Genomic DNA, 23,612 nt, shown 5'->3' on the forward strand with positions numbered 1-23,612 from the left:
GGAACAGGTGCCGGGGAGAGGCTTAATTAGCCTCAGCTGCAATAGATCAGGGGACTGCGTCTTGGACCCTATATCGTCCTATATTGTAACAAGTCCTGTCACAACCCCCTGGTTTCCGCCCCCCCCCCAGCACCAAGGAATGAGCACACGTCGTGTAACGTTTGGCAATATCCTTTATTGTGATCCTGCTCTGCCGGTCTCCTGCTCCATCTGCAACACACCCTGATATAGGGTCCAAGACGCATTTCCCTGATCTATTGCAGCTGAGACTAATTAAGCCTCTTCCCGGCACCTGTTCCCTGAGCCACTCCCCCGCTCCCCCCCTGCAGCTGAGCCTAACCACGCCCTAGCCACCACAACGGTCTACTTAGATTCAGCCAAATGCTGCAAAACTGATTGGACGGCGCTTCTCATTACAGATGAAGTGTGTGTATGTGTGTATATATTGTACTTACTTGATTCTTGTTGTTCTGAGTTTGGACTCATGGTTTAATGCACTTATTGTAAGTCGCTTTGGATAAAAGCGTCAGCTAATTGACATGTAATGTAATATATATATATATGTGTGTGTGTGTGTATATATATATATATATATATATATATATATATATATATATATATATATATATATATATATATATATACACACTTCTCAGTACATATGGATAATGACCCCACATACTGTGAAAACAGCCCAATAGTTTCTCAAGGTAAAGCAATTGAATATTCTTCAATTGCCAAGTGAGTCAGCTGATCTCAACTTGAGTGAGCTTTTCATTTCCTTCAGATAAAAGTGACCCACACACAACCTGAAGAAGCTGCAGTGAAGGCCTGCAAAGCATCTCAAAGGAGGAAACTCCTTCAGGCAGACTTCAGGCAACCATTGACTGCAAAGGATTGCCCTCCAAAGTAATACAAACTATCATTCTATTCATTAGTATGTTAGTTTGGGAAGAATTAATGCACTTAGTACCTTAGCCTTGATAAATGTACACAACCGTACTTTATTTGTTGTGGTCATTTGACTTTTACAACACAGACTTTAAATGTATTTGTATTTTATTTACAAATTCTGTGTGATTCTTTGACAACCAGTCACTGTTTGGAGTCACTTCTTCCTGATTCACATTGATTTACAGTATGTTACATGTTTTTATATTCCACCGCATAACGCTCTTGTCCCCTGAGAATGTGGGGGACTGTGTAAAAATCGCTATAATTTCTAAACAGTTAATGCCATATTTTTGCTATATCCATTGAAATAAAGCTGAAGATCTACACTTCGACCACATATTGACTGTTTTATTTAAAATCAATAGCAGTTGTGCACAATTTGAAAAATGGTATCTCTGTCCAAATACATATGGCCCTGACTGTTATATAATGGATATACATACACTTTCAGAACATTTCCTTGCATATCCTATCTAGCACTTGAGCTTTGACCCATTTCCTTACATAAGCAGGTTATGAATATAAAGGCCATTTTCACACTGGAGGCAAAACGGGACAAAAAAAATGAAAATGTGGAATATTTGAAGTTTTGTTTTGCACCGTCTCACGATAGTCATTGTTGTTACGATTACAAACGTCCCACTCTCTCCACATTGAAGAGCTACAATGTGCTGGTTCCTGTAGGAGGCGTCACAGAAGCATATCGTAACAAGTGTAAATGCTGAGCATCAGTGAACATTGTAAATGTGTTTATCGTGTGTCTTTTATTAAATGTGATACATGGCCTTTAAGGCAACCTAAATCAAAGTCACTTGTTAGTCATGTGCTCAAACTATATCCTGAGACCGATAATTTGTCAATCTGGTTCTTCTGCGCCCTTTTACTGTAGCAACGGTGGGAAAGACATCCAATCAGAGGCAACAAGTCTGTAACTCAGCTGTCAGTCACTGCTCCAGAAGCTCTGATCACACTGTCCAAGCAGGCTGATCAAATATTAATCAAGATTATGTTACAGTATTGCCTACTTCGTGCATTCTGAATCAAATTGTACTGTAGCTGTAAAATAAGTTGTGTGACCTGGCCACCATGTAGAAAACGGTAATAATACTTTAATCAATATCTATATGTGACTGTAGTTGACACTGAATCATTGGTAATCATTTTAGCTTTTAGGATGTTATAATTATGTGAAGTGTCTTTGAGTATCATATAAATTCAATGCATTATTATTATTATTATTATTATTAATGTAATGTAATTACATTAGATTACTTGTTTCACCTATCTAGCGAAGCTTATTGTTACAGACATGCTGACTGATGGGAGAAGCAGTTTCACACTGAAATCCAGGTCAGTTATTCAAGTCGCCACTTATTTGTAGTCCGTGTTGTTGTCTGGCTAGTGTTCATTCATCTGTTGTGCCGTTTAAAGGCCCAGAGGCCCACAGGCTGTGGACAGGATACAACAGAATGGGGCCTTCAAAATAAACTTCCAAATGTGTCTCAAAAGAATTGCGACGCCGTGAACATGCATAACGAGACTTTTCCACTCGAGTGACAGTAGATAATCACATATAGTGTCTCATTGTCACCACAGCTACATAATGCTGACTCTCAGAATGCAATATGTGGCTCTGCTATTCCAACAAAAGGGATACTATTCTAAATATACTCTGCATTATGATACCAATTTCCAAAGTACGAAACCTGCACAATTATTTGAAACAAAGGGGTTTGTTGGTTTGAAAAATGGGATGAATGCACAACATGAATGTCCATAATGGTGACATGTAACTGAAAAGGTGCAACACAAAGCACGAGTGTTCAAAATGTCATTCGTTCAAGCAGCGACGCGTTTCTCCAGTGTGCTCATTCGTATCATGTTGCTGATATTTACTGGAATACATTAAAATATTACATGTGCATATTGAAATTAAAAATAATTATATTATCCAAATAAGAGACACACAAATGTCCATTATTTTGAAGCCGTGAGTGTATTTTGGTTTACATGAAACATCCGGTTGCCAGCTGAATTTAATGGCATATCTGCTGCTGTGTTGTTGAGGAACGGTCCCCTTCTGGTTCCCATTAGAATGCTAGAACCCCGCAACCCCGTTCCGCTGTGGTTCCGCTGCGGTTCCGCTGGACCCCCTGCGCCCCGGTAAGTACCGCTAACATCGGTCCGTGTGTTGACGATGCACCGCTTTGACTAACGTTACCGTTATTGGCTTATCTTCACCGACACCGCGGCGGACCGCAGCCGGTTTTCACTAGCGGGCGCTTCTTCCCCTCCCGAGTGGTGCTCTCGTGCCTCGTAATCCGTGACCCGTTCAGACAGGACTCCTGCGGGGTGAAGGCTCCGGCTGAGCGGCACTGACCGAGGCCTTGTGCCGCTCGCGCTGTGCGGCGAGCCTCTGTCCGCAGGAGCCTGCTTGTGATTAGTTAGCTGGAGCGGCTATCCGCTAACTTAAGGTCGCTGCTAACATTAGCTAGCGTCCAGTCAACGTTGGAGTCTTTCTTTTTAATCAACTCCGTTTGGACGACTGACGTTACGCTCGTTATTTAGACCGACGTTACGTTATTTAGACCGGCGTTACGTTATTTAGACCGACGTTACGTTATTTAGACCGGCGTTACGTTATTTAGACCGACGTTACGTTATTTAGACCGACGTTACGTTATTTAGACCGACGTTACGTTATTTAGACCGGCGTTACGTTATTTAGACCGGCGTTACGTTATTTAGACCGGCGTTACGTTATTTAGACCGACGTTACGTTATTTAGACGGACGTTACGTTATTTAGACCGGCGTTACGTTATTTAGACCGGCGTTACGTTATTTAGACGGACGTTACGTTATTTAGACCGACGTTACGTTATTTAGACCGACGTTACGTTATTTAGACCGGCGTTACGTTATTTAGACCGACGTTACGTTATTTAGACGGACATTACGTTATTTAGACCGGCGTTACGTTATTTAGACCGGCGTTACGTTATTTAGACGGACGTTACGTTATTTAGACCGACGTTACGTTATTTAGACCGACGTTACGTTATTTAGACCGACGTTACGTTATTTAGACCGGCGTTACGTTATTTAGACCGACGTTACGTTATTTAGACGGACATTACGTTATTTAGACCGGCGTTACGTTATTTAGACCGGCGTTACGTTATTTAGACGGACGTTACGTTATTTAGACCGGACGCTCGTTATTTAGACCGACGTTACGTTATTTAGACCGGCGTTACGTACGTTATTTAGACCGACGTTACACTCGTTATTTAGACGGACGTTACGTTATTTAGACGGACGTTACGTTATTTAGACGGAAGTTACGTTATTTAGACCGACGTTACGTTATTTAGACGGACGTTACGTTATTTAGACGGACGTTACGTTATTTAGACCGACGTTACGTTATTTAGACCGACGTTACGTTATTTAGACGGACGTTACGTTATTTAGACGGACGTTACGTTATTTAGACCGACGTTACGTTATTTAGACGGACGTTACGTTATTTAGACGGACGTTACGTTATTTAGACCGACGTTACGTTATTTAGACCGACGTTACGTTATTTAGACGGACGTTACGTTATTTAGACGAACGTTACGTTATTTAGACGAACGTTACGTTATTTAGACCGCCGTTACTCTCGTTATTAAGACCGACGTTATGTTATTTAGTCCGGCGTTACGTTATTTAGACCGACGTTACTCTCAACGATAGATTACGCTCAATGTTACGTTACGCTCAGTGTTACGCTCGCTATTTGGACCAACGTTACTTTTTTTTTTTAGTCCGACGTTACTCTCGTTATTTAGACCGACGTTACTCTCAACGATAGATTACGCTCAATGTTACGTTACGCTCAACGTTACGCTCGTTATTTCGACCGACGTTACGTTATTTCGACCGACGTTACGCTCAACGATACATTACGCTCAATGTTACGTTACGTTCAACGTTATTTAGACCGACGTTACTCTCGTTATTTAGACCGACGTTACGCTCAACGATACATTACGCTCAATGTTACGTTACGTTCAACGTTATTTAGACCGACGTTACTCTCGTTATTTAGACCGACGTTACGTTACGCTCGACGTTACGTTACGCTCGACGTTACGTTACGCTCAACGATACACTCGTTATTTAGACCGAAGTTACGTTACGCTTGACGTTACGTTACGCTCTACGTTACGCTCGACGTTACGTTACGCTCAACGATACACTCGTTATTTAGACCGAAGTTACGCTCGTTATTCAGACCGACCTTACGTTCAACGTTACGTTATGTTCAACGTTGCGTTATGTTCAACGTTGCGTTATGTTCAACGTTGCGTTATGTTCAACGTTGCGTTACGCTCAACGTTGCGTTACGCTCAACGTTAAGTTACGCTCAACAATACACTCGTTATTTAGACCGACGTTACTGTCGTTATTTAGACCAACATTACGTTACGCTCAACGTTACTCTCGTTATTTAGACCGGCGTTACTTTTCATTATTTAGACCGATGTTACACTCGTTATTTAGACCGACGTTACTCTCGTTATTTAGACCGACGTTACTCTCGTTATTTAGATCGACGTTACTCTCGTTATTTAGACCGACGTTACTCTCGTTATTTAGACCGACGTTACTCTCATTATTTAGACCGACGTTACTCTCGTTATTTAGACCGACGTTACTCTCGTTATTTAGACCGACGTTACTCTCGTTATTTAGACCGACGTTACTCTCGTTATTTAGATCGACGTTACTCTCGTTATTTAGACCGACGTTACTCTCATTATTTAGACCGACGTTACTCTCGTTATTTAGACCGACGTTACTCTCGTTATTTAGACCGACGTTACTCTCGTTATTTAGACCGACGTTACTCTCGTTATTTAGACCGACGTTACTCTCGTTATTTAGACCGACGTTACTCTCGTTATTTAGACCGACGTTACTGTCGATATTTAGACCAATGTTTCGTTATTTAGACCGACGTTACTCTCGTTATTTAAACCAACGTTACTCTCATTATTTAGACCGACGTTACTGTCGTTATATAGACCGATGTTTCGTTTTTTAGACCGACGTTTCGTTATTTAGACCGACGTTACTCTCGTTATTAGCTCGAATGCTTCCGAGAGCTAAGTGGGGCAGTTAAGATATAGCACTATATCACAGCGACAAAACACTGCTATTTGAATGCGGCCATGCATATTGACACATGCTATTACATTACACTTTGAGCTTCTGCTCGACTTTTTTATTTGGCGTACATCCGATGCACTTAAGTATTTAAGTAAAATCAACTTCTTATTTCGTCAGCTGTTCTTCTCAAAATACCCTCCACCTAAAATAACCGGCGTTGGGCAGTCCAGCAGAGATTAGGTTAATCTCTTGTGCAAACCGCCGTGGAGTCTGATTACTGTAGTAGTGGAGACTGTTTATGGCGCAATGCTGGGGAAACTGCTCCAAAGGGGTCCCCGTTTTATCAATAGCCATCAAAGGATGCTAGGTGACTGAAACACACGCGTTTTACATTGCAATATATCTACGTAATGCATAAACAAATCATATATATATGAATTATATGATCACAGTCACATATCACCATCTGTAGGATAACATGGCAGTGTATGTGAGGTCACAGTCTAGAAGGCAGTTTGTTGAGGGACCAGGGCCTATTTGGTTTAGACAGACCAATACTGGATTTCTGAGGCTGATGCTAATATAATAATATAATATTCTCATTATTACACGTGTTGAGTAAATTGTCCGATGATGATGCCCTACATTTGTTCAGTGCTCCCTGGTAGACAAACTATGTACTTGTAGTGAGACGTTTCAATTAACATTTGTATTATATTTTTGTACACGCGATTATGACTCAATGCAGGAAACTCAATAATTGGACATTTCAAACTCAATTCTTAAAATAATAATCACCTGTAACAATTATGTGACCCCGGGCTGCCTGTTCCTTCCTTGAGCAGCTGAATATGGATACAATCTGAGCGGCACCCCCTGGTTTAAATGATACTGTATGGAAGCATTTCACTTCTTCTAAGTAAATCACAAAGTAGATTGAACATTTATTTTGCCAATGATTTGTGACCTTACTCGGTCATTGAGAATCAGTGCTTTCTCGCTTTATTGACCACTTTATCTTCTGGCAAACAAGTAGCTATCGTTAGCATTAGCAAATGATAGTCGATATGTCAATAGATACTGAAGTGTCTTAAAACCTGCATTCTCTCAACTGTCCACCAGGGGGAGACACCTCTGATTGCATAGAAGTCTATTATAAAATTACTTCACTGGATTTATTACCTCAGTAAACATGAGTTTGTGGTCTTAATCTCTAGTTTCAAGTATTCTTCAATACACAACCTGCCATCGAGCGTGATGCGGTGACATCTCGCCAACGGACGATATCTGTAGGTTTTTTTATTTACACATTGGAGGGTCTGAAGTGATCTAATTTAATGCATAACAGCTTTTATAATATGTTATACCAATATCTTGAAATATCCATATCAATATCTTAATGATTTCAGCCCTAAAGCCCAGTCATATAAAGGTCTTTGTTATTATTCACAACGACAATCTGTTGCACTGTTTACATGAAGCAATAACACACTAGTTCCAATGAGTAAGAAGACAATACACCTGGTTGGCAATATAAAAATCTTAACTGTGTAACAAAATAAAAGAATATTTAATGTGAAGTGTTCAAGCTAGTGGAGCAGAGAACAGAGCTGTGACCGATGTGTTTCAGCTGGAACATGACGCAGCAACAGTTGGTGCTGCAGTGGAAACGTGGGATCGATCAAATGCAAACGTTGTAACAAGGTGTAGGCTGGAGCCTACCGAGACATAATGACACCCTCACTGTTTGCCTGGGCCTTATTCTCATGTCCCATGTCTTTTGGAGTGACTATTTTCAATTCCTGCATCGTACTTATTCAATGGCTCTTGTTTTTTACACGCACACACACAGCTTGTAGCAGGAAGGCAAGGCTGTTAGGATGGGCATCTTGTTAACATCAAAGCCAGACTCTTGGTAAATAGCAGACTCAGAGCGGCTCTGTTTATAGGATGGGGCCTGGCACTGCCATGTGGCACTGGGATGCCGCCAGCTACAATGAACCCCCAGTGAAGCCGGACGGAAGGGAGAGGCAGGAATTGGAAATGGATTAAAGGAAGCTGCAGCTAGCTTCTCCCTCCAGACCTTCTAATGGGTTTAACCTGGTTCTCTGTTGTCTGTGTCCCAGTCATCAGAATCAGAACCATTTATGTTGGACATACAAGGAATTTGTCTTGGCGGGTGGTGCATAACATTGGACAATAAGACAAATAAACACAGTGCAAGAAATATGAAGTCATGTAGCAATGATGTAGTTAATTGATGAAATTAATAATATAACTATATAATGTGTTGCTAACGCACTGCCTTTCTTCTCTCCGTAGGTGCTAATGACTGTGATGCAGCTATGTGTGTTACCTGGCAGAATTTGACTCTCATCTCTACCTGGTGACAGAGCCGTGGACTTTTAACTTTCTGTCACCACCTGGCTATAATACAGCACGCCCTATGATAAAGTCAGCCATGCTGGTTGCAGCTGACTGAGTAGCATTGGGGGGGAAACTCAACTTTTCTCAACTTTAAAGGACTGCCATGTCTGTGTTAGAATGAGAAACTGAGCAGTGGAAAGCAAGTGAGACTGAAGGGGCCCCGAGTGTGTGTGTGTGTGTGTGTGTGTGTGTGTGTGTTGGTAACGGTAAAGAAGAGCCATCCTTTCAGGCGGTTGGCAGCACCTGAGGCAGCCAGGCCCCGAGCATGACTAGCCTGTTCAAGCGCAGCAGCAGCAATGGAGGCTCTGGCAGCAGTGGAAGTGGGCAGGGGCATCTCAACAACAGCAGGCCCAACCGGCACGTCCGACGCCTGGAATTCAACCAGGCCATGGAGGACTTCAAGACCATGTTCCCCTCTATGGACTACGAGGTGATTGAGTGTGTGCTGCGCTCCAACAACGGAGCAGTGGATGCCACTATCGACCAGCTGCTCCAGATGAGCATTGACGGACAGGGCTCAGATGACAGCTCAGACTCTGATGACAGCATTCCACCAGAGGTCAGTGGAAAGGGTCCAAGGGCACCGACGGCACTACATCTAGCGCTGGCCCAGCCTGATGGGCTGTTGGTATTGACATTATAAAGCAAACCTATTTCAGTGATTACCAGTTGGGTCCGTGACGGATAAACATTTTGATAAACATACCTGACCTTCATCAAATGTTTTTTTAAGTCATAATTAATGTAACTTCATGGACATGAAATTCTGAGACAGTAGAAATCGCTTATAGTGATTCTGTCTGATTAGGTCAAAAATGATCACTAAGTGGATGTTTTGTCTGCATGAGCTGTAATCGTGATCAAGTTCTTTACACTGGACATCAAAAATAATCCTCCAGAATCTTTTTTTATTTTAATTTTAAAGAATGCTTTGTTGGCTCAACAAAAACCCCAAAACCTGGGGTATAAATAACCTTCATGACAATTAAGTTTTCACTTTTACAAAAGCTCTTTTGGACATCAAATGTAAACCACAACCACAAACTGAACACAGTCATTTTCATTGGCTCTCAATCCCTCTGCTGGAGAAGCAGTTTGCACTCTTCTGCTGATTTAAGACGGGTTGGGTTTATTTTGGGAGTTCCTCGTGTTCTCCTGTTACACATCACATGCACGATGTCATACATTACCTTGACCTATAAATACACCTGCTGACTATCCAGTCACAAGGCTTTGACCAGGGCTTCATGACCTGCTAGAGAGGAGGCTGACTTTGAAGCTTGACCATGACCCCAACGACGCGTTGTCTAGTGGCCTTTCCGTTTCCCCATCACAATGTTCTGCTCGGCTGGAGCATAAACGTCAGATAACGGACTCTAATTGGAATCCAAGAGGAATTCTTGCCAAATTGAAAGTGCATGAGAGTAAGACCGGTTCATTAAACGAGGCTTGTGCTGCGCTGTCGGTTCCTTTCTAGATTCTGGAGCGAACACTGGAACCTGACAGTTCAGATGAGGAACCGCCTCCAGTCTACTCCCCACCCACGTATGACATGCACATTTATGACAGGAAATACCCAGAAGCCCCACCAACACCCCCACCAAGGTAAGGAAGAGGGACTGAACATTTACATATAAGAAGTTCCTCTTATTTAATTTAATGGGTGTTTCCTTTTGACTCAAGGTTTGATAGTATTGATTCTGGTTTAAGACGGTACCAATACTCTGACACATGTTTGTGACTTTATACATTAAACCATTACTTGATTCATCAAAAATAATTATAGACGGATCAATCAAAAATGAACATTATTATTGGTTGCTCAGACCACATAACCAGATGGTTTATTGTTTTGTATTGATTGCATTGGCGTTCATATAAATGTAGGCAAAATGTTTGCAATGGGGAGCTTGTCCCTTTTTATATAAAGCACTGTGGCGCAAGCTACGAGCACAAAGGCTGCTATACTACTGCTACTACTGTACTGTACTACTACTGCTCCGCGTGCACTCGATGACCATATCCTCAGACACCAGAGGGCGCACACACATGTACTGTGAAGAAGACAACCAGTGTTATTAGAAAGAAGCCATAAGCCATCCTCCAGAAGGCAGAGGAGGAGCTGTAATAAACTGTAAACTCATATTCATGGCCTACTTTATTGCCTTCATACAAGCCCTGTAAAGAAAGAATTCAAGTATTTAATGCATTATATTGAAACTAATGTTGGATAGACTGTAATAAAAAATCTGACTTGTTAACAGGGTGTCATCACTGCCCAAACCTTGGCAACGTACAAGCCCTGATGCCATTGTCTGGAGCCCGGGTACAAACAAAGCTGAGCAGCTGCATTGCACCTATGTTGTAGGTGTAATGTTTAGCGTGTTCACAACCGTAGTTTGGCATGTTAGCATCCTAAAGCTTTGAGGTGTAAATCCTGCTAGGCTCATCAGCCGGGGACCATCGTTCTTAGAGGTTTCGCCCCTTACCCCGGTACATCCCTTGGTGATGGGGCAGTGGACAGAGAGAGCTCCAGTGGTCCCCTGCCACAAACGTATTAAGGCGTGGCTAGCTCCCCATGTCTTTGGATACCTAACTGAGAGCCTGTGGGGGCTGGTCTCCTGCTCATGGTATCTGCCGATTCTCCCATCCTGATAAAGTGGCTTCTCTGTTGACTCCTGTTAGAACCATGTGGCCTTTTATCACAAGTAGATGTTGCAATTAGGCTTCATCCTCGAGACCTTGGACATCGGTGCCAAATGTCATGTCGCTGCATCCAAACGCTCTGGGGATATTTCACTCAACATGTGAAACGGTCATTCGTGTAGGATTCATCCTCTTGAGACCACACGATACTTCATGGCACATCTGCTCTGATATTTGAGTCCAGATCAAAGTGGTGGCCCCCACGCAGCTTGTGTGGCTAAGATGGAGGTTAGGCAACCTATTACAAAGAAGTCTATGCTCACTCGTATATTATAGCCTATAATAAACTAATGGTCAAATCATTCTTAAAATGTAATCAGTCAGCCAATTTTATGTCAGACATTGTTACTGTATGTTGAAATATGGTTTATCATCTCAGACCTGTGATTTTGTGACTGGGCAGTTTTAAAGGATGTAAATGAGTAATGTATTTTGAGATGCTAGAGGTAAGTTGGTGTGTACTTAATGCAGTTGGTAGACTTACTTGTGTGTCCTGTTACTCCATGGGCTCTGGTAGATTTGAAGCCCAGCCTCCACCAGGTCACCAGCAGGTCAGAAGTTACCGGAACTGGAACCCTCCTTTACTTGGAAATCTCCCCGATGATTTTCTGCGAATCCTGCCACAGCAGTTGGATAGCATAAAGGTAAATCAATGTCAGCATATAGACCTTAAATGGGTGCGTGTCATTTCTTAGTTCTTCAAAATGTCCTTTTGTAAACAGAAAACACGAACAGTGCTGGTCAACACTGCATCTGCCAGGTACATCTGTACAGGAGCTTGTTCACATGAATGCCAGCCGATGGTAATTGACCTACTGTACACAAGGGCTTTTGAAATCTTTCCTCATCAATCACTGATGATTTTAGTTTGTGTTGACCGGCCCATTTGCTGCCAAGAGGTCACTGATGTGGCCATCACCTGGGCAGCATACTGCCTCCAGTCTAATCTAGGCTCCATGCTGACATCAGCTCTGTATTTAAAACACAGACATGAGATCTCAGAAAGAAAAGAATGTTTTCCAAAATGTTTACCGATGCCTGTAACGTAGCAGGAGTACTGATACTCACTGATAGTCTCTCCTGTCTTCACCTTAGCAAAGCTCTCAGAGCAGTCTGTCTCAGCCTTCATCGTCATCGACTTCCTCCGTTTCTTCAATAAGCCAATGGACAGCCCAGTCTGGTTCTCAGTCCGGAGCTGCTGGTTTGACAGCAGGAGCTACAGAGCAAGACAAGAAACTGAAGCAGTACCTTGATGACGAGCGCATCGCTCTGTTCCTGCAGAACGAGGAGTTCATGAGAGAGCTGCAGCGCAACCGCGAGTTCCTCGTCGCCTTAGAGAGAGGTACGAGTGTCCCTTCATCCCAACATGCAGAGAAACTCTGCTCATAATGTCAACATGAGGTCAGTGTCAACAGCTGTACTGATTTGGTGGTATCTATATAAGAATTTAGTCACTGGAAGTAATGTATAGAATGGATATTTGGTTGTGCGATACTGAACACGTATATTATTAAGATACTCACAAGTCCTTTGAGGTTCTCAAAGGTTCCCTGTGGACTTTTTTTTAAAATTCTAGTGGTGCTGTGGTCCCTGTTTGGTTTGTCATCACACAAGGACACTTGGGTGACAAAGGACACGCACTAACCAATAGCTTCATACTGTTCTGTGACCATAAGCGTTGGTAACAGGCCAAGATATGGAGGCAGGAAGAAGAAGACTTCCGTCTATAAAACATTTAACAATGTTGGATTTAAAATACCGCTTGGCAAATGTTTTGTAAGGGAGGAAATGGCCCGCCACGTCATTTTATGTGGCCCGCGACGGCTTGAAATGCATATGCTCACCTTTGCCTAGGGAAAAAAGAATTTGAAGAAAAAGATCCTGTGCTTTTATTTTGAAGGTAATGTCTTATGCAGGGTACGTAGTCTCTTCGACTCATACTCCTTTGTGCTGCGTTCACACCAAAAGCGCACGTGAGTTTACTCGCCGGAGAGGAGGCGTGGCTTATCTTCAAGAAAACAGTTAATTGCCGTTGTCCACCGTAGAAGAAATAACCATTAGTTCTGCTTTGTACGTGTTGAGGAAGTCCCACAAATGTCGGACCATCAAGCCCTTGTGTCTGGGTTCATAATATTAATATTATATATTATATATAATATAATATTATCCGTATCCGAACACAGCTTCTCCAGGAACTGCGTCTGGATGACGGGCGCTTCCAGATGATCAACTTCTCCTCCATAGTTTCTGATTCTTCAACAACAACATGACGTCAGTGAAGTCAGGAGGAGCATCTCAACGCTGTAACGACACAGCCTCACACACGTGTTTCACCAAAGTTAAAAAAAATCAGCTTGAATGAGGGGAATTTTTAGCGCCGCGTCATTCACGCCACCCGGTGGAAATGAAGCGTTAATCACATCCATACGCGTCTGTGCATTGACTTTGTATTAAAAAACATCCCCAGATCTCCCATCAGGAATTCCTCCATCAGGTCTATGTCAGTGTTGCACCTCACCAGTGGAGAACCACTGCCCCAGACCAGTGGAGAACCACTGCCCCAGACCAGTTGAGAACCACTGCCCCAGACCAGTTGAGAACCACTGCCCCAGACCAGTTGAGAACCGCTGCCCCAGGCCAGTGGAGAACCACTGCCCCAGACCAGTGGAGAACCACTGCCCCAGACCAGTTGAGAACCGCTGCCCCAGACCAGTTGAGAACCACTGCCCCAGACCAGTGGAGAACCACTGCCCCAGACCAGTGGAGAACCACTGCCCCAGACCAGTGGAGAACCACTGCCCCAGACCAGTTGAGAACCACTGCCCCAGACCAGTGGAGAACCACTGCCCCAGACCAGTTGAGAACCACTGCCCCAGACCAGTTGAGAACCGCTGCCCCAGACCAGTGGAGAACCACTGCCCCAGACCAGTTGAGAACCGCTGCCCCTGACCAGTGGAGAACCACTGCCCCAGACCAGTTGAGAACCACTGCCCCAGACCAGTGGAGAACCACTGCCCCAGACCAGTTGAGAACCGCTGCCCCTGACCAGTGGAGAACTACTGCCCCAGACCAGTTGAGAACCGCTGCCCCTGACCAGTGGAGAACCGCTGCCCCAGACCAGTGGAGAACCGCTGCCCCTGACCAGTGGAGAACCGCTGCCCCTGACCAGTGGAGAACCGCTGCCCCAGACCAGTTGAGAACCACTGCAGGAAGTCGCTCTCCTGCAAGTAGAACTCGGAGTAGCTCTTCTGCTCCAGGTTCAAGAGCAGAAACGAGCCAAAGTGGGGGCTGGTCTCCTGCTCATGGTATCTGCCGATTCTCCCATCCTGACAAAGTGGTTGTCGGTCCTTCGGTCCCCCCCTAGGGGAAACACTGCATTTATATAAATGCATGTACAATATTTGGTTGTGTTTTGTATGGTTCAGTGAACTAAACCGTGTTGGCACTGTTCCACTGAAGAGTATCGGAGCTAAAATGTGTAAAGCAAAGAAATGGTTTTCCAATAATCATGGGACTGGTGTGAAAGCATTCCTTGTCTTTTGGTTTAGGTTTGTAACTTTTGGTTTTCAGAAATTGGTCATATTATCTAAGCAGAGTGGAGGTTGGCTTTTCTATTGGTCAAACAAATCATTCATAGGGCGTTAGAGGTTCAGTTGTGCCTAAACCACGCCCAAGTCATAACATCTGCTCTCTGTTTTTAGATCGCTTGAAGTATGAATCAAAGAAATCAAAGTCCACTCATTCATCCAGTATGGAGAATTCCACAGGTAGATATCGCTCATCAAGCTGAGTTTGACTGAATGCATTCACTGTGATATGTGTTGGTTGTGCCACAGATACACTCCTATAAATCCTGTGTTTATGTGCCAGTACATGAGTGTTGCTGTGTCTGTGTGCAGGAGAACAGCACTCTGCAGCTTCAATGGAGGCAGTCTCAGATGACGCCCTGTTCAGAGACAAGCTCAAACACATGGGCAAATGTAAGTCTCCTGGTGTACAATACTGCTGATGGTTCACACATATCAAATATCCAATAGTCATTGGCTATGACCTGGAATGTGTTTCTCTCCTTCAGCAACAAGAAAGAAGCTGTTTGAAATTGCCAGAACATTCTCAGAAAAGACAAAGCGGAGAAAGTCCAAAAGGAAGCTGCTCCTGAAGCACCATTCGTATTCTTTGCTTTACCTTGGTCGCATTATCTGGCTGTTTTTTATATTTCTAAAATGTTTATTTACCACAATCATATACGCACGATCAAAGTGCATACTTTAATAAGGTAAAAGAAGCATTTTAGTGATTTAGCAGTGACGCAACACATTGTTGTCCTCTCAGGAGTGCAACATACAGAGGGATGGATGGTTTAGTTTCTTTAATGGAACAAGTGAAATCTATATGGAAGAAAGCAAAACGATTCCCATTTACACTCTCAAAGTCTTACACCACCAACATAAGGCACTGCCATACTCCATGACCACCATCATTGGTTTCTGCTTCACATCAGCCAACGATCAAACTCCATAACTGATTTGTGTGAGGCCTTGAATTGTGTGACTGATACGGCTGGCAAGGCCAGGGTTTTGGTGTCCTTAACTCATTATTTTCAGGTTGGGCACAGCCAACTCTACGGCCAATCTCCTCGACGATGTAGAGGGAAACCCTTGCGGTAAGAAGTGCATGTCAATGTTTTACTGCTGTCACTTCTTAACTGATCGAGCTTCAGGGGCGGATGTTCCCTCAGACGTCAGGTCACTGTCCACACAAAGAGCCACCCCAGAGCCCTTCAGTACTTCTCCATCGAGCTAACCTGGGCCGTTGGGGTTTGAGCTCCAAATGCTGCAAAGAAATAGAACTCACTCATTTTCTTCCATTCTGTTGCAAAATATAAGGCAGACATGTTAAGAAAAATGTGGGTATCTGCTGTGACTTCAAAGGGAAATGAGACAACTGGGTCTGTTTTTTTGGGTGGTGTATAACAGTTATGTGCCCTGACTTTGTCCAATTTTATAATGTTCTATGTTCATGTATTTTTGTATTCGTGTCCAGAGGAAGATGGTCAGCCCAGAAGAGCAAACACTCAGGAAGAAAATGAGCAACGCAATGAGCCGATATTATGGTAAGAAAGACTGAGATGAATGCACAGTTCTTCCCAGCAATAATTGTCTTTATTAAAGAAATGCTACCATCCTTTCTGTTTGATGGCTTGGGACAGAGAGCGTTACTTTATTACCACAGACCTTCTAGTATTTGAGTTTGGTACGGCTTGTATACATGGTGTAAAGTGTAGTGTATTTAGTGTACTTAGTGTGTAGTGTACAGTGTAATTCAATTCAGTTTATTTTGTATAGCCCAATATCACAAATTACAAATTTGCCTCAGAGGGCTTTACAATCTGTACACATACGACATCCCTGTCCCAGGACCTCACATCGAATCAGGAAAAACTCCCCAAAAATAACATTTCACAGGGAAAAAGGGAAGAAACCTTCAGGAGAGCAACAGAGGAGGATCCCTCTCCCCGGATGGACAGAAGCAATAGATGTCATGTGTTCAGAATGAACAGAGTTACAGAGTTACATAAACACATTACATGAATATGACAATGTATGAATGGAACTCCAATCCATGAAACAGAAGGAGGTAGAGAGGAGGGGGCGGGGCATCAGCAGGGCCAAGGTGGGAGGCCGGCTCACCAGGCATCAGACACCTCCAGGTCCAATGGACCCTATGAGACCTGAAGTCACAAAGACTCCGGGGAGGAAGCAGAGTTAATAAGGTGCAATGGAGAGATGTAAATGTATCCATAAGGAGAGAGAGAAGAGGAGATAGGTGCTCAGTGTATCCTAAAACATCCCCCAGCAGCCTATAAGCCTATAGCAGCATATCAAGGGGTTGGACCAGGGCAAACCTGATTCAGCCCTAACTATAAGTACTATTAAAGAGGAAAGTCTTAAGTCTATTCTTGAATGAGGTGACTGTGTCTGCCTCCCGGACTGAAAGTGGAAGCTGGTTCCATAAAAGAGGAGCTTGATAACTGAAGGCTCTGGCTCCCATCCTACTTTTTAGGACTCTAGGAACCACAAGTAGCCCCGCATTTAGTGAGCGCAGCTCTCTAGTGGGGCAATATGGTACTACAAGCTCCTTAAGATATGATGGTGCATCACCAATCAAGGCTTTGTAGGTGAGGAGAAGAATTTTAAATGTGATTCTTGATTTTACAGGGAGCCAGTGCAGCGCAGCTAATACAGGAGTAATGTGATCTCTTTTCTTAGTTTTTGTAAGTACACGAGCTGCAGCATTCTGGATCAACTGGAGGGATGTAAGAGACTTATTAGAGCAGCCTGATAATAAGGAGTTGCAGTAATCTAGTCTGGAAGTAACAAACGCGTGAACCAGCTTTTCTGCATCTTTTTGGGACAAGATGTGCCTGATTTTTGAAATGTTACGTAGATGAAAAAATGCAATCCTTGAGATTTGCTTAACGTGGGAGTTAAAGGACAAGTCTCGGTCAAAGATAACGCCTAGTGTAGTGTACTTGGTGTACAGTGTAGTGTACTTAGTGTACTTGGTGTACACCAGCCAGCGCGCGTGCTAGATGTCCAGTATTGTGCGAGGGATGATGGTCTCCGACCAGTCAGTGGCCTGTAGTGTTTTAGCTCCACCTTCTTATCTGCTTAGGTCTCTTCTAACCACAAAGGTTGAATACCATGCAGAGGAATCGGTCACGTCATTATATTTCAAATCCTACATTTACTTGATGTTTGTGCAGAAAGCATGTCATCTTCTAACTAGCAATGTGTATGACATCATCGTGGAGGAAGAACCGGTCCAAAACAACAAAAAGATAATGGATGTAATTAAAGAAATGGTGAGGCCTGAATTTATCCTTTATTCCTTATCAAGTGACGGAAGAAAAACAAACTTGTGTTACTATCTCAGTCCGGTCATCCTGCCCATTCATTCCAATGAATATTGTTGTGCTGTTATTGCCTCTTTGATAAGTAAGAGTCATTAGGGCTGGCTCCGTTTAGCTTTAATCTGGTGTTTGGCATCTTGTAAGAAAATGTAAGATGTTGCCAGTGAACAGGCTGGAAGAAGGGGAACGGTTAAGTTTTAAGACAATTTAGGGAACAAAGGTTACACGCACCTCAATTCAAGGAAATTGGAAAGAAAAGCAATTTAATTAAAATATCAATAAACCTGTGTTCAACAGTATACACGGACTATCTTCTGCGTTTTTTGCTTTCTTCTTCTCAGCTAAGCTCACAATGGAGATGTCCTCCTTGATCACTGGGCCTTCTGTAGTTCTGTCGGCCGGCACTTTCAAGAGTCTTGAAATGAGGCCCAGATGATGTCTTCATTGTTTAATTTAGCATTGAAACCCCCTAATCACACACTCTGTTCTGCATTTCAGATCCTCTTATGCGGCACCATATCATGGTTACCATGGCGAAGGCAGCATGGCTCATTGGTGGTGGCCTTGCCCTCTTCCTTGTCTCCACCTGCTCACCCCTCCCTAATCCAAACCAGCCAATGTAAGGCTCAGCAATGAGACCCCCTCTTCCCCAGGGAGAGGGACTGGACTGTTCCCAGCACTGACCCAACGGTCTGGAAATGCATTTCCTCTGTATTATACCACTTTGTTAATATATCATTTTAAATGTAAAGGAAAATACGTAAGTCCTTCCCAGTATGTGTTAAGTTCCTTTAATCCCCTGAGTAGTGGTGATCTTGCCATATGAACCTTTTATTACTTTTCCAGACTGTATTATGATTGGTGCCCCTCAGGCTTGGCGTTTCAGACCCTTTCTATACACTCAACCATGTAGAGCTTTTTTTACCATGTTTTCTTATCAGATTGTAATATTCTGCTGTTTTTGAAAATCCGGGTCATGTATCTGAAATTCAGTGTCAGAATATTGTGGCCATTAAAGTTGTGGCTGCCGTCAACACTTGGCCAATGTGAGCCGTTGATCAAAAGTTTACGACTTTGGCACGGTGACAACTGTTGTTCAGAATATCAGACCAGGGTGACCATGAGCAAACATGGGTACCACGTGAATGATGACGTAATGCTTCAGATGGGTTGCGACATAACAGCATATTGTTGTCATACCGACAGACTTATGAAATAAATCCATTCCTTCAGTTGCTTTCCCACACAGCAATAACATGACATTAATGAGAATGAGTCTGAGCATACTACCATTTTATAGTGGGAGCAAACCAGCGGTGTCCTCGGCGGTAGGGAACCATTACTGTTAATGGTGAACGCACGGTTCAAAGGGAATTGGGCACGCCCATTCCAGATGTCAATATCTACCTCCTCCTACCCATAAACCCTTGCATGTTTCACCCTAGTGTAAGTGACAATGGAACATCAATGGAGAGCGATGAATGGTTTTCCCTTCCAGTGAGCGAAACTTCAACCTGTGGCTCAGATCTGCATTTTTGGGCCTTGCTGTCATTTCTCCTGTTGGGGAATGGCATTGATCTCACCTTTACCTACTGGACCACACTACAAGTGTGACGCCACTGCTCTGGACAATGTTAATACTGTAAACAATGGCGTCATGTTTGGCCATGAGAGAATTAATTGTTGTAATTCCCAAATGAATGATGAATATGTTTGGGGGGGATAAAGCATCTGAAATGTGATTGGAGGCCTGTGAAGACTCATTCTGAAGACTGAAGGTGGACCTTTCTACTGGTCCTTCCATTTGTATGTGTAGATGTGAAACTAGCATGGATTGAATAAGTAGTACCTGTGTGGTGTGAACAGGTGTGAGGGGAGGTTAGATCTCCCTCTGCAGAACAAGTTGTTATCGCTTCAGAAAAGCTCCACAAATGAACCTTTCTGGATTGTTTTCTCGATCTTGTGTCAGTGTGATCTGTCACGTATCTACTATCCCCTTTGATTAAACTACTTAAATGTGCTATTTGCTTTTTTTAGTGATGAACAAAGTTTGGATGGCTGACTGCTTTTAAATAAGGAATTTGTTGAAGGCCCACTAATGCATGTTTTAGACATTGTTATAAGTCATACGGGACATTCTTTTTTTAAAGCGACAAAAGGGAGACCACACACAGATCTTTGATCTAAAAGCGGTTTAAAGCTCCACAACTTCCATTAGTAAACCCAGAATGAGGCTGGTGCAGCAGGCCTGAGAGAGAGACTCCCAGAAGTGCTGCCTTTAATGCCTTCTTGGAGGCTCCAATCAGCAGGTGAATGTCCTAGCTCCTCCCACCAGGAAGCCGGCCAGCAGAGTGGGAGGGTCGTCACACAGTGACAAAGCCACAGAGAAATGTCTAACTAGATTTCATTGATGTTTTCCGTCTGTCAGCTGGTGGGAGCAGCTGTTTTCAGTGATAGTCTCTCTGCCCGGGCTCAGGGAGAGCCGAGCAGGTGAACACATGGGAGCTTCTAGCAGCTAAGTCCCATATTGTTCTCCCAGTTCTGCTGCTGCCAGGTGGCCAACAAAAGAACTGAATGCAGCTTTAAGAGATGTGCTGGAATATAAAGCAGGTAGCTGGGTCAAAGGGTCCTCAGGTCCAGGTGCTAGATCCTAAAGAGCAGTACTTCAGTGAGAGTCATGATGCCAACACTTCAGACGTACGCTAGCAGGTGAACTGTGGATGAAGTTCTCCGTTGGTATCCGTGTTCCCTGGTTGGGCTAGTGTTCTTCAGCAATGTGGAACTCGTTGGACGGTGTTCAGGTGTAGAAGTCGTGGCCTCCAGCTTTAGGGGACACGCCCTTCACCAGGAGAGATGTGACGTGTTCACTCATGACTGCTGCTGCTCATTTCTCATTCACATTGTGTCCAATTTGACCAGCTTGTTTAGCCTTGTGTCCAAGTGAAATGAAATCGTATTAAACATATCTATAAATGATTTAACTTTATTGGCTTTTTGGGAATTTGATTTGCATAATGGACGCTCAATAAAATAAAAAAGACGTCATGTTCAGACATGAGTCACAGGAAGCATGAACAGTTGGCAGGCTTTTCCTTGTAGTCCATGACCTTTCACCCAGACAACAACAATCCAAATCCACAATATTGCCACATACTCTCATATCCTTAGTCTATAATACTATGAAAGATAAAAGGATCACAGACCTGCAGTCCGTGTTTGAGGCTGCGGATGCTGGATTGTGTCCTCGGGAGCTGACTGCTGTGGTTCCATCTGTCTGGCTCTGCTCTTGATGTTTGAGGAAACTTAAACTGATGTCTTCTCCTCTCGCTGATCTGGATGTGAAGTCCTTATTATTGTGTAGAAGGGATGAGATATACTGCAGATCACAAGATGCCACACAACAGGGTGTAGTTTGAGGTCATAACGTCGTCTTTGAAATGTCAGAAACCATTTTGTTAAGTAGTAAACCTTTTATTAAGTATCTGCAGTGTCCATTTCTTTGTCTTACTGTTTTACATACACCTCTTTTTCATATGAAGATGTGATTTTTAGTTGACGTACTGCATACACATCTTTAGTATTAAAGTATTAAATGCTTCCGGAATTGTTTTTCCAATGCAAGGTTGTTTCAATATGGAATTAATCTAATATTTAGTTACATTTTAATTTAGTTTTATAGTGCACATATAAAATGCAATCATTAAAAATCAATGTATTAATTGATTATAGTTGTTTCCATTGACACTCAAGACTCCATATACATGAGTTCGGTTAAGGAAAGGTGCTTGAACACATGAAAAGATGTCAGTGCGCACACACACACACACACACACACACACACTCACACGCTCAAGTGCTCTTTGAAGCTGGTCAGCCGAACGGAGCAGCATCATTTCTGACGTCATGATTCAGCAACATGCTCGTTGTCCACGGCGATATGATTTCCTCCGAATGTAAGCCACATAAAAGCACATCCAGGGCTCGACTCTTTCAACCCTTTTCTACGGAGCTCACCTCTCATGTGTCTGTTGGGCTTTGAGATGCCCCACAGCATAATAATAATAACAATAACAATGCATTTTATTTATAAAGCACTTCGTCATCGTGTCGTCTGAAACTCTGACGGCTGGCTTTCTGAACAAAGGGAAGATTACACGTTTGCTTCTGCAACAATTCTTAGTGATTGTTGTGTTTTCATTTTCATATGTACGTTCTCTTGGAGGAGGTTTCTTAGTCTTTAATGTCATTTTGTTGTACCTTGTCTGATTTGTTTGTGAGCTATATTTGTAAATACAATAACATGATTATTAAAGTTTTGTATACAGTAAAACTTCTTGGAGTTGATGACACAAAATGAAAGGAGATGTTTTAAAGTGTTTTTTTCACTTGGTTTTGGGACATATCATAAATTATAACATACTAATATGTGAGTCAGTCATCCAGCTCAATATTAGATAGTTTAGTCTGTTATTGTTCCATCTATTCAGGATTTTAATTATCCCATTTAAAAAATAAAAGGACGTTTTTTCTGTACATGTTTTGAACAGTTACTTTTCTTTTACTGATCAGTTCAATAATAGAATATAAAAGTACATAATTGTACTGTATTAAAAGCAGTTATGCATACATTTATTCAACAAACATTTATTGTAATTTAAATGGAAAATTATTGAATTATTAGACTACTGGAATTTACTCTCGCTGTAAATGTTCAGTGTTTTAATTTAGTTAAATCAGCTACATCTATTTAACAGATATTCACTGGGATTTAAAGCAGATTTCCTGCAATTTAAATGCATTTGTGCTGTAAAGGTAAATAATGTCACTGTATTAAAACGGCTGCATATGTTCATTATCGTAAAGAAAGGAAGATGATGAAAGAGATTTTTAGTGGGTGTTGGTCTCTGCCAGGTCTTTATTTTACTACTTGGTCTATTTTAGCCAAAGTCACCAACATTTTAGTTAATGCCTTAATGATGATTAAAACATAAGAAACATAAGACAATGTGTCTAATAATAAAATGGTCTTGATCAGCTGGAGAGGTTTCACTGTGACGTCTGTTCTTCAAGATGTCATTTTACAATCTCCACTTCCACAGCACTTACAAGTATTCCTATATTCCTGAAAGTTTTTATGGACAGGTTGTTTTTTTACTAAAAGCATGGCGAAAATAGTTTTCTTTTTCTTTATGACTCCTGTCCGTACTATCAGATTTATGGAGAAATACAAAGAGCTATCCTAAATACCATCAGTCTGCACTTAGAGCAGGGTTAGAGTTAGCCTGGGGTTAACTCTGGGGTTAACTCTAACCCCTGGCTCACCGCTGTGTACCCGTCACCGAGCTGGGTGGACTCTACAGGACAGAAAGCTCACGGCCTTCCAGTCAGAAGCTCGGAGTTATCGGGAAAGTCCGTGCATGAGGACAGGAGGTCCAGGTTGGCTCTCCAGA

At 42.7% G+C, this 23,612-nt stretch overlaps 1 protein-coding gene across 2 annotated transcripts; it reads left to right on the forward strand.

The window, feature by feature from the left end:
* Positions 1–2,962: 2,962 nt before the first annotated feature.
* cuedc1b (CUE domain containing 1b) lies at positions 2,963–22,492 on the forward strand. Of its 2 annotated transcripts, XM_034528663.1 has the most exons (12): positions 2,973–3,117; positions 8,439–9,102; positions 10,021–10,148; positions 11,767–11,893; positions 11,972–12,052; positions 12,345–12,591; positions 14,951–15,016; positions 15,149–15,229; positions 15,325–15,418; positions 15,854–15,912; positions 16,293–16,362; positions 18,661–22,492. In XM_034528663.1, coding segments are annotated over exons 2-12 (1,248 nt in total). In that variant the 5' UTR covers positions 2,973–3,117; positions 8,439–8,808; the 3' UTR covers positions 18,662–22,492. The 2 variants fall into 2 exon arrangements, with proteins under 2 accessions (XP_034384555.1, XP_034384554.1); XM_034528664.1 differs by lacking the exon at positions 11,972–12,052 and having other exon boundaries at positions 2,963–3,117.
* The last annotated feature ends 1,120 nt before the right edge of the window (positions 22,493–23,612 follow it).

The sequence above is a fragment of the Cyclopterus lumpus genome, chromosome 25 (genome assembly GCF_009769545.1).
Source record: "Cyclopterus lumpus isolate fCycLum1 chromosome 25, fCycLum1.pri, whole genome shotgun sequence".
Classification (NCBI taxonomy): domain Eukaryota; kingdom Metazoa; phylum Chordata; class Actinopteri; order Perciformes; family Cyclopteridae; genus Cyclopterus; species Cyclopterus lumpus.

Excerpts from the sequence above, each read along its gene's own strand:
- cuedc1b (XM_034528663.1), top strand. The coding sequence starts at position 8,809 with ATGACTAGCCTGTTCAAGCGCAGCAGCAGCAATGGAGGCTCTGGCAGC. Across the intron at positions 9,103-10,020 it reads ATGACAGCATTCCACCAGAG|ATTCTGGAGCGAACACTGGA; the intron begins GTCAGTGGAAAG and ends GTTCCTTTCTAG. Across the intron at positions 15,913-16,292 it reads TGTAGAGGGAAACCCTTGCG|AGGAAGATGGTCAGCCCAGA; the intron begins GTAAGAAGTGCA and ends ATTCGTGTCCAG.